The sequence below is a fragment of the Fusarium oxysporum genome, chromosome 2 (genome assembly GCF_000149955.1).
Source record: "Fusarium oxysporum f. sp. lycopersici 4287 chromosome 2, whole genome shotgun sequence".
NCBI classification, from domain to species: Eukaryota; Fungi; Ascomycota; class Sordariomycetes; order Hypocreales; family Nectriaceae; genus Fusarium; species Fusarium oxysporum.
The window spans coordinates 2,888,494-2,899,928 of record NC_030987.1 but is presented as its reverse complement, the minus strand read 5'-3'; the positions used below and the strand labels follow the sequence as shown (position 1 = coordinate 2,899,928).

Genomic DNA, 11,435 nt, shown 5'->3' with positions numbered 1-11,435 from the left:
CTCTGCAAGATCACATCGTAAGTGCGAAACAGCATCGGCAAGGGACAAGTCACGGCAAAAAAGCTGAGAAACCATTGCGAAACATAAGCAGGGTCAACCTGTAGCTCGTCAAGGTGATTCGACAAAACTGGGAGGCTTTGGCGTAGTAGCTCCTTGAATTGGTAGATGCGTACGTGGAGACCCGACAGATCAGGGAGGAAACACGCCCTCAAGTCGTATTGCTCCATGAGGCTGAGATTGTTTGTCAGTCAATGTCACTGTGGCCAAGGTGAGGGAGGGAAATTGGCTGCGGCTTACCGAACCAAAACACAGAATGCCTGTTTGTCGGGCATGTGCATCAGCAATGGGCCGACCAGAAAGGCCAGCCCCTGACAATAGCCAATCTTGGTGTCGTAGAGACTGAAGCACTTGAGGACGCGGCCAAGCATACGTTGTCCATCACCCTCTGGATCGCGGAACATGTCTACTCCTGGGAAGCTTCGGCCCAGGTCTTTGCCAATTATGACTTCGTATGGGCTAGACTCACCGCAGAAGCGGTCAAACTGTTCTTCCAATATAGCATCCCGAGCTCCAGACATGCTCTGCCAAACCACCCCACGCAACGGTGGCGGGATACCTTTACGAATCTTATTTGAAAGCAGAGTCGGAAGTCGGGCAGCTGTTTGTTTGTAATCCTTAACGAGAGCGGCGTAAAATTCGAGATCTGTCATGGGAGGTGGCGGTAGCATCGAATATCGTAGAGCAGCGGGCGTTGGTCCCTGGACCATCTGGCGAAGCTGTGCCATTGAAGGCGGTCGAGGCCTGCTAACTGCACTACGTTCAGCAGTAGCACGGTCGACGCCTTGGACTTTGACGCTTTTTGGGTTCGTAGCCAGCTTTGCATTTTCCTGTTCAAGTCGGGCCAACAGCAATGCAGTTGACTACACGAATTAGCTTCAAGGTCCCGACAGTTGAGAGTGCCTGAACCCACGTTATCTGTTTCTTCATCCTTGGTCTGTTCATCTTCCTTTTGCTCAAGTTGTGCCCAGTTCACTTCGTCTTGGTCGTCTGATAGATTGCCATCATCAGCCAATTCGTCTTGTAGTGACCGCGTTGTTAAAATCGGTGGTGGCATTGTCGCTGAAGAAGAACGCAGAGCTTCTGTATCGACCACGTTTTCCTTAATCAGAGTTTTCGATTCGTCGTCCAGGCTATCGTCCTTTTCGTCCTTATCGTCCTTGTCATCTACCAACAGGCTAGACTTGCGAGATATGGGAGTATCAGGACGGTTATCGACTGGATCCTTGGTAGGAGTTGTTTGGTTTGTATCAATTGTCGAAGTGGCAATGGGAGAATCAAGGACTATAGGATCCGGTTCGGAGAGGCGAACCGTTACCAAAGAATCGTGAGCCATCTTGGGGGTCTCGGGAGCTGGGTCTCGTGCCATCATGGATGCTCGTTCGGTAGGCGCGGCCAAAGGGAGAGGCTCATGTAGGCTCTCTCTAACTTGGGCGTCCATACCGGCCCGTCAGTTTGGTGGAGAACTGCGCAAGAGTCTGAGACTGGAACGAAAGACACAATCTAGCACCAGCGGGCAGGCAGGAATCCCCTGTGACAACAGGTAGGATAAGGCGCTTTGTCGCGTGTTGGTTATGGTTTGTGTATATCGAGAGAAAAATGGATGATGACAACAGGTTGAAAATCAGGTTTAGAGGTCGAAGAAAGGACCAGCCTGTCGAAGAAGACGCCTCAAGTACGGTTAAGTTGGCTCATCGAGGGGTGGTCCCAGAGGCTGAAACGGAGCTCCTGGGGCGATGTCGATTTCTGAGTTGGAATCCAACCCAAACTCTAAGGATAAGCTAATTATTTAGAGGGCCAAAGGACGGAGGAGTGGCGATGGAGTAGCGGGAAAAGCAGTTACGGTAAACACAAAAAAGAGCGTCTCAACAATCGTGCGAGGCTGGCGGTGGAGTTTCAACAAGGTTGGATTTGGTTTGGGTCAGGTTGTCTGATTTGGATATTCACCTTCTCCTGGTAAGAAGTTGAAGCCGGCCAGGGGTAGCCCGCCCATAATCTGGACCCTGGCAGCTACAGCATGCAGTAGCGCAGTAGCGCAGTAGCGTAGGCTGCCCTGAGAGTTGAGAGGTGCCCTGAACTGAAGGCGGGTGCATTGACAAGGAATCGCCAACCAGTGACAGTTCTTGTTTTAGACCCGCTCATTTTATCCATTCGCCAATGCCATGGACCGTTCCAGCGTCCAAGAGCCCTTGACCATTGTTGACGATCCGCTCCAAGGCCGGCATTGAAGCGTCTCTCATGGTCTCTCCTCACTGGGCGGCGGAGGTGACGGCGGTCCGGGGGAAGCCAAGTGGAGGACCAAAGACCGGGGGCTGGCGAGGTGACCGCCACCGAAGCATGAATTGGCCCATTCTTTAGTCTCAAAGGAGACGAGTAACTACGCGCTTGCGACACAATGGATGTCTTTGACGATTTGCATGTCTTTGAACTGCCTCTAACCATCTGGAACAGCAAGTTATTGTGCGTCAACTGTGTTTACCAGCCAAATCATTGACGTTGAGGCCATTTTGTTGTCAAGGGGACAACGCCCCTTAAATGCTTGTCAAGGGCAGATATGACTCCAGTCGCAAACGTGACGTGACATTCATGGTCAACGTTGTGGTCGCATCCAAACAATAAGGTCCCGTCAGTGGTCAATGGTCGTTCATGCAGGTCCGTACAATAGAAAACAGTCATCAGAGGCGTCGGCTGTGGCTTATTCGCATGCACGCTTCCGGGTTCCTTGCATCTATCTTTGAGACCCTGATCAATTCAGCAGCCAAACAATCTCCATTGGTCCTAGTAGATTAGATCATCGTTCCTCATCTGTCACGATCAAAGTTCGTGGTTCTTTTAACTTTAACCGATCTCGTTCGCTAGGGACAGGCCGCTCTGTTGCCAGGAATGGGTCGAGGCATAGTCGCGGCCATTCTGGAGCTTGACACCGAATTTCATCCACTTATCATGTTGTGTCAAGATCCAAGCTTTGTAAACATTGCTGTGCCAAACGCCTCTTACCATCATAGACGGCCCAACCTCAAGATGCTAACGATCTTCAGCATATTTTCCTGTGGTTATGTTAGCATCTTGTCAAGTGAATTACTTATTCGGGATCAATATGCTGTCTTCGTGATAAGTGTCCGAAGCTATTCGGTGGCACATATTCTTCATCCTATCATTACGTCGACAATATACTCTTCATCTAACTGGTATCATATGCCATTTCTTTTATCGTATTCTGACCATTGCTGTGCTAGGAGGTCCCACAATGGGGATATAAAAGACTCCCGAGCGCTTCATCGTCATCCATCTGCTGGTCTACCCACTGCAAAGCCCGTCGACCTCCGTTTGATATAACTGCAGAAGTTTTTATCGTAGTGATGCCCTCATATGTTCTCCCCATAACATTCACCACAGTCTCAAACCCTTTTAAGATCCATGACAGGCATTCATACACAACATCAGAGCCCGTACGCTCCCATATCATCAGTCCGCATAAAGGGATCCAACAGTAGCTGGTCAATGCCCATATCGATATCAACAACGGAAGGCTGCTGAAGAACATTGAAGGTAGGTCGGTGATGATCTCAAGCGACGGACTCTGGCGAATAGGCTTGATGGTGGCTTGGTCCCGAAGGTAGCGGATCAGTGGCTTTCGAGCCGGCCGAAAGATGGAATGTGAAAAGAGATAATAGACCAAGCACTCCAATGGTTCTTCTTCAGCTGGGCGATCGTCTTCAATAGTGCGGCCTTGTTCAGATATATCATGCTTGTAAGCTGGTTGAAGATCCGCTGTTGCAGGTGACTTGTAATAAGTGGACTTTACTAGTCCTTTGAAGGTTGATGCAGTGCTCATTTTTTCCTAATGTGCGTATTTGTGAAGGTAGACTGGCCGAGGCTGCAGGTTATTTGTCATAGCTGGGAGACAAGACGGTGAACATGATGGACCTCAATATCTATGATGGGCACATGGACAACGGGCATGCTCGTAACAGACCTAAGAAAAGGGGAAACACCATTTATAATATAGCAATATTCAACAACATGAACCAACGAACATTATGGGTTCTATTGTCACGAAAGCGTGAATACTTGGCAGGTCCCGAAAACATCAACAACAAGTTGTTTAATACCGATTGCGTGATGTCTCAAGTATTGCTCCTTTTATCCTGGACCGCATTTGCAGTTGGTCCTTGCCGATGTCTCAAGTCAGAGCAATCCATCTAACCCCAGATTTTAATGTCACACCAATGTAGTTCTGTAAGTCATGTTTCGTCAGTTTAGTTGCTCATAAGATTTCTTCGGTTTGCAAAAAGGAGGGATATGGTATATCTGAATAATAGTAGTGATAGACGTTTCTGTCGACATGATCTCTCTAAGCTCCAAAAGGAGCTGTAGGCAACCCTTTTATCCTATCTATGATCGATCGAAATTGGTGCTATAACTGATAGACGTTTCATAATCGAATCATTCCGTAGAGAAAGAGTCATAAAACGAAACGATCAACATTACCATTTTCTTTGGTGGGCGTCAACGGTTGTAACGAAGGGATAACCGTTCATTAAATCACCTAATAAGGCAATTATTATGCTTTTATTAAGTATAGAGCATAACAAGCATTTTGCTAGTTATATCCTGTGCATGAATTCTTGAGAACAGGACAGATACGAGTGCTCGAGGGAAATGTCCTATGGAAACCTCATGGGTGGCTGAGAGTCTTTCAGCTCTTGTTGTGTCACCCACGGTCCGGAGACAGTAAATTATTGTTTACGGTCCTACGTATTTCGTTTTGTCTCAAGTGGGGTGTTCTGTCATCTTGTAGCACCATATCCAATATCCCGTTTGTCCGCAAAGAGCAAAACCTGGTAAGACAATTACACACACAACCTCCGTTCTCAGCAGAGTCATTGAAAGCCGTTGCGGCTCAACTGAAAGTTCACTTTAAACATTCAAGCGGATATCATTGTGGAGATATCAGCTTAAAATTACTTCCCTGCCGGTATTTTTATTGAGAAGCTTATTTCGTCGTAACGACTTGGTTGTCAAATCCTAGTAATACAAAATCTCCGGGAAACCAACCTCAGTCGTTTGGTGGAATGCATTCATTGTTTACAGCAGCGGTGTGGCTTGCATACAAGACCATGTTCCAGACTGCATTGCCAATGTGATCGAAACACTCATAGCCGAATGAGGAAGATATGATCGATCAGGTGAGGATATAAGGGAGCCAATTTCTCGTACGAAAATCATCCCCGCACACATCCGGTGCGGCGGTGAAGCAATGGACGTGGGGGAATCTACACTACATTCACTTGTGGCCGCATCCATACCACCCTACAATGTTACAGTCTGCATTACGTCTGCTCACAACGCGTGGGCTGACCTATCAAGATCACCTTGAAGCTCATGTTAAGCAGTGATTGCCTGTTGGAACGATGAGCTCACGCATACATACATAACACTCAAGCATGAAGCCGGGGTGGTTCTGCAGGTCAAATGGAGCGGAAGAGCCTCCGTGTTGCAAAGAAGTTGCTGACCCGGCAGCAAGCATGAACATGGGGACATTCAGACGAGATCTGCGGCACATGTCGAGGTACTTTGGCTTGGTGCTCGGGTAGTGGGATCGCGATAGCGAAACGAAGCTATCGCGAGGGGGTAATTGGGTGGTCGACTCTTCACCCCGGATCGTCTGTGCTCGCGATTATCATGGTCCGGAGCGATCTAACTAGATCTGTAATCTCATCGAGATGGCAATGCTTCAAAAGCTGAGGCCGACTTGCAAGTCCAAGCTGGGAAATGTCGTTGGTTTGACCTTGTGCTTGTCAGACACACAAATCCAGTGCAGATAAGATACAAACATTGTCGCAGTGCATACCGGTTCATGACCGAGCGATTCAAAATCGAATGTCTAGTTGCTGATCATGGGATCGGTCTTGATTTTCTGTCGCAGAGGGAGTGGACCAGGGCACAAGTGAGACGTCTGGTCGGGTCTTCAGGGCTGCTTACTTGCGAATGAGTGTGGATCAACAAAAAAACAAGGAGTCAAGCAAGGAATATTGCTTATTGCGACTACATTGACAACAAGACGAGGAATGGAACTCGCCTTCACGGTCGAAGTTGTTATAGAAGGAAATCAGTGAATAAACAGCATAGCATATTCAATGTTAACCAGCCTCTCATCAGCTGGTGCCCGTCTTCACATCCAGTATCTCAATTAACATCTTCAATTCTTCACCCACCCTGTACTCTGGTCCATCAAACTGCGAGTCAGAACAGAACTGACTGTCCTGCAGATGCAGGAATTGTTAGTCTAACAGGGCCATGGCTAATTTGATGATCCACCTCCAATCACGTTAGTCTGCCGTTCCATTGTTTATACGTTGGAATATCTATTGCACAACAACAGTGATCCTCATACAACCTCATCACTCGAAGAGCAACGGATGTGGGCACGCTTTTGCTTCAGACTCCCAATATCCAACATCTTCCCTAGAAGAAGCCTCTCCTTTGCGAAAGTCTTTCGGCCACTACGAAAGCTCCAACTCTCACATGGTCTTCAAGTCCCACAAGCCATTAAATTTCCTTGGTTTTCATCCTCTCATAGTGCATGTAAGTCAACCGTTCGGTGGACCCTAGACATCCCTCCAAATAGAACCTTGTCCACTGGCGTTACACCCTCACGATCCTGACGACGCTAAAATCTAGCCTGTCCAGGGGCCCTCTCTCATGTATCTATTAGCAGCGGAGTAAGCGAATAGGTACGTGATTCTCGCCTGCTTTAGCGTCGTCTGCCTCCCAAGGTTCAGTAGCGACAGCGCCCCGAGCCTTGAAGGGTGTCGTTGGACCCCAGCTACGTACGGTAGGGAACATCTCGCTCCTACACCCTCTTCTTCCTACCAAGATTGCAAAATTCGACTCCGGCAACGGGCTCTGTTGTTGGATTATCATATCTAGTCTCCCACACACTCTTTACTGGGTTCTACTCTCACTACGTTCGTTCGATAAACACCAAGCTCTGAACTTCGCGCTACTTCCCCTCCATGGCGCGTTGAGACAACCCCAAGCAAGGCGGAAAGCTTGCTCCCAAAAGATCAAAAACACCAACAGATGTTCTCCTCCCTACTACGACGCCCCAGGGCTGGTCCCCGTCGAATCGATCGCCGCCGAAACACAAGTTTCTCTCCTTCTCCTGGTCCTGCTCGGCGGCGTTATACTCTTGAACGACACGCAACGGCCGATTTTACAGAAGCCGACGACGACGACGGTGATGATACTCATGATGAGGGATTGAGCCGGTTTCGGAGTAATGAACGCCGTACGAATAATGATGGAGATGAAGAGGACGACGAAGATGACGAAGGGGAGGAGGAAGACAGGCCTGGCGAAGACGGACGACGCGGCGGCCTTCCTGTTCTTCCTCTGTTCTCGGCATCTCATTTAGGTACGCTCAAGATATTGGAATCACAAGATATCAAGTTTTGGTACAGGTCATTCTAACCTTAATTAACAGATTCTTTGCCAGTATACAGCATAACACACGCCATCCGAATTATTGTATCGACACGCACTGAAACGACTCTGTCATGGGATCAACTTCGATCACCTCAGGTTTCTCAATTCCTCGTCAAGCCTATGCAGCAACAGATTCGTGCCCAGCATTTCAGCCGCGCAACTCTGTATGCTCTCATGATCAACTGTCTCCAATTCACCAAAGAGGGTGAACGCTACCCAGGCAATGCAGGAATCAGTAGCACTCGTGCCAAGGTTTGCGAATTGCTGACTCTCAAGCTACTCAAAGAGTACAATGTCCGCGAGTTGATCGATGCCCTTGCCTATGACTTTTACCCACTTCAAGGCCTCCCCGGATCTCAAGCACCTACATCTCCTCGAAAATCACCGCCGGCCAACAAGTTGCCTCTGATAGCGTCCCGAACGTCAACTCTCGAGGTCGCCATTCGAGCCTCAGCCAAGCACTTACTTGCTCATCCCCTTGTCGTCCAACAACTTGAAGCTATCTGGAGCGGTGCGATTACTTTCCACTCGTCTGCCGATAGCTTACATCGGGAACCTCCACCAGCCGCAGGCCTTAACTCGAATGGATATATTGGAAAAGCGACCGATAGAACTCCCCTACTTGGTGCAATTGCTCAGAAAGAAACGCGTTTCACCCCACCAGGGCGTCGTACGGCGTCGCTCTACGATCCTCGACAAGCGTCTCTCCTCAAACTTTCCCGCCTTCGGGTTCCTCGATACAGATCTTTTCTTTCGACAATATCTCTCGCTGTTCTGATCGGATTGTTTCTTGCTGTTCTCGCTGAACGTTCGGTTCAAATCACAGGTCTGGAACTGATTTTTTGGTTCTGGAGTGCCGGCTTCATGCTTGACGAGCTCGTTGGATTCAACGAGCAAGGGTTCGCGCTGTACATCTTGAACGTGTGGAATGTTTTTGACCTCGGAATACTGCTGTTGCTCATTGTATACTACTGCATGCGAGCATATGGCGTTTTCCTGGCCGACTCTCACCACATCTACGACAATGCTTATGATATACTGGCGGCCAATGCGATTCTGCTCCTCCCGCGTATTTTCAGCATCTTGGATCACTACCAATACTTCTCGCAACTTCTTATTGCATTTCGTCTTATGGCTGTGGACTTGGTGGCCGTTTTCACGTTGATCTTGGTACTCTGTAGCGGGTTCTTCGTGTTTTTCTCTTTGACAAAGAACTCATTCGGTGCGAGTGATGTTGCTTATAAGATCTTTCAGATCCTGATGGGATTCACTCCTGCAGCATGGGAAGTGTAAGTATGCTTGCAAATATGAAACGAACTGAGGTTAATAGCATACAGATGGGATGCGTACAATTGGTTAGGACGAGCCTTGTTGGTTCTCTTCCTGAGTATTTGCCATTTCCTTGTTGTGTAAGTTCTCACGGCACGATTACTCTTTCTTTGCTAAACAGTTCAGGACAATTCTCATCACCGTTCTCACGAATTCATTCATGGCTATTGCGTCCAATGCCAATGAAGAGCACCAGTAAGTGCCCCTATCCGCATAATAGGTCCGCTCTAATCGTGTTCAAGGTATTTGTTCGCTATCAACACCATATCTATGGTGAAGAATGACGCACTGTTCTCGTATATTGCCCCCAGCAATATTTTCGCGTGGCTTCTTATGCCTCTACGATATTGCATGCCGTTGAGAACCTTCGTGTGGCTGAACAGGACTGTCATCAAGGTGACGCACTTTCCCGTGCTGTTCTGCATCTACCTATACGAGAGATACTGGCTTGCCCCGTCTATGTACGAGGCAACTGACTTGGTGGAACACCCAGTTCGGGAGCGAAGTCGGCACATCTCTTTCATGGATCCTGTAAGCAGAGCAGCCATTTTTAGTCCAAGCATTAGGGTTCGCGAGGAATCCGTGGCTGGCTTTCAAAAAGACCGGGCCCTCGAGGAGGTGTTCCGGCGCTTACCTGATCCCCTAACATTGAGGACACAAAGACGTCAAGAGAGGCGGAAGACGCAGACAGCGATTCGTAACTGGATGGATCAACACGACGATAATGATGCATCGCCAGGGAATTGGCAAACGCCTGATGGTGCTATGCCTCCTTGGCAACGAAGATCCAGCGTCGGTCTTGCTCGTACTACTAATCTTAGGCGTGTTTCGGACGTTAGATCGACGGCGAGTGATCCTGCTGATAGGATGTCTAACGTGGGAAACCCACTCCGGCCGTCACATTTCTCCAGGACTCGTCTGACTGCGGATTTATCCGAATACAAAGACCAGACTGATGCTGATGGCGATGACGAACTGGTGACAAATGATGAGGATGAGGATGATCATGTTACGAATGCTGGGCAGAGTCAAGCTGCTATAAGCCGTGGAATTCACGAGGAAGCGGAAAGCTACTTTGCACCCAATGCCAATAACTTCGGAAAGCTGGCATCCTCTGTGAGTTCTTCTGGGAAGAGGAGCTCCTCTGGCAAGAATGTATCTCAGACACCCCGACCCAAACGAGGAGCACACAACCGAACACTTTCTACAAATACGATACTCTTCAACCCTCAGGATGTCAAGCAAATGCAGAGGGCGTCGTCGATATCGCCACCGCTGCCTGGCCAGTCACGTCCACGAACTAGTGGGCGCATAACCACTGGTGAAAAGACACCAAGACGCAGTTCACCTCGCCGCTCTATGTACGTCGCCAACACGAAACCTCGACCAGTGATGCCACCACGAGGTATGACCGAGGCTGGTGCTGTTAGTCGATCAGCCCTTCTAAGCATTGAGCCACGAAATCGTCCTAAGGACATTAGAAGGTTGTCCTCGGTTGATCTGAGTGCGATGTCTGATCAAGTTGTGGGAGACCATATTGGTGCGATGCCTGGCAGCTTCCAGACACAACTTGCAACTTTCATGAAGGATAATCGGTTGCGGGCAGGCGGTGGTAACGACTCTGGCGACCGCGACAGAATGGGAAGGCTGGTGTTGGCTAGAATGAAAACACTGGAGGAAAGCTTTGCGGATGTGATCAAGGAGATGCGGGATTTGAAGAATTCTTCAACGGTCCCTACAACGCGGCGTAACTCGGGAGATGAGGCAAATATGGCGCCGATGATTGAGGTGGCTGGACGAGACCGCTTAAGAAAGTACCATATCGACAACAGTCAACGCAAAGTTGCGTCTAAGCGACCCGTCAGCCGAAGAAGCCTTAAGGAGGAGAAGCCTGGTATGTGGGATTACAAGGGGAAGGGCAAGGAGGTAGTGTATGAGTCCGACGATGAGGCAGAGACTGATGACAGTCTGTTCAAGAAAGGGGGCTCATTGTAAAGCATAGGTGGCGTTTGGGCATAGCTTTGTGGTTCGGTACGGTAATGAATGCATAAGATAGGAGTACTCTGTAATGAGGTGGCAATTAGACAGTAACTTGACCGCTGTATGAATAGAATGCATTTTGTGCTCGAATTAATGGTCGAGAATGCGGTTGTTACGCAAGTATCTTTAGTCTCTCCGGAATTACTGGGCTTAGTTCTGTTAGAAGCACATACTGAAGAGAAATAACGAGGGCAAAGGAGTCTCATGCAAGATGAGGTGAAAATCTGACAGAAGAAGTCGATGAAACTCACCTCGATCTCGTGATCTAGTAACTAGAGCATTCCAGATGTCGTCTACTTCCGTGCCAAAATAGATTGCCAGGGGGCGTTAGAAGGTCCCGCGGGGAAGTTTGTCACTCATCAAATAAAGTGGACTTGTCAAAGAAACTTTCTTCAACAAGGGCAAGAGTTACGATATTCAACATATGTAGGTTACCTAGTAGTAACTAGGTACTGGGGTGACCATGCACTTATCTACCTACTTATTTAGTCTCGTAGAACGCTTCCAGTAATACTACC

At 48.6% G+C, this 11,435-nt stretch overlaps 3 protein-coding genes across 3 annotated transcripts; 1 reads left to right on the top strand and 2 right to left on the bottom strand.

The window, feature by feature from the left end:
- Nucleotides 1–293: 293 nt before the first annotated feature.
- FOXG_08262 (uncharacterized protein) lies at nt 294–1,982 on the bottom strand (the record flags this gene model as incomplete). The annotated part of the gene is made up of 2 exons (XM_018387089.1): nt 971–1,982; nt 294–920 (listed from the first exon to the last, which is right to left on the bottom strand). Exons 1-2 carry the CDS (start codon nt 1,496–1,498, stop codon nt 294–296), a joined length of 1,155 nt encoding a protein of 384 aa, XP_018244895.1. The 5' UTR covers nt 1,499–1,982.
- Nucleotides 1,983–3,147: 1,165 nt separating this feature from the next.
- Nucleotides 3,148–4,781, bottom strand: FOXG_08261 (uncharacterized protein). The gene is made up of 2 exons (XM_018387088.1): nt 4,549–4,781; nt 3,148–4,294 (listed from the first exon to the last, which is right to left on the bottom strand). Exon 2 carries the CDS (start codon nt 3,890–3,892, stop codon nt 3,290–3,292), a length of 603 nt encoding a protein of 200 aa, XP_018244894.1. The 5' UTR covers nt 3,893–4,294; nt 4,549–4,781; the 3' UTR covers nt 3,148–3,289.
- A 2,015-nt stretch (nt 4,782–6,796) lies between these two features.
- FOXG_08260 (uncharacterized protein) lies at nt 6,797–11,239 on the top strand. Its single transcript, XM_018387087.1, has 5 exons — nt 6,797–7,477; nt 7,547–8,837; nt 8,886–8,957; nt 9,004–9,072; nt 9,120–11,239. The coding sequence occupies exons 1-5, from the start codon at nt 7,144–7,146 to the stop codon at nt 10,870–10,872; spliced, it is 3,519 nt and encodes a 1,172-aa protein (XP_018244893.1). The 5' UTR covers nt 6,797–7,143; the 3' UTR covers nt 10,873–11,239.
- Nucleotides 11,240–11,435: the final 196 nt, after the last annotated feature.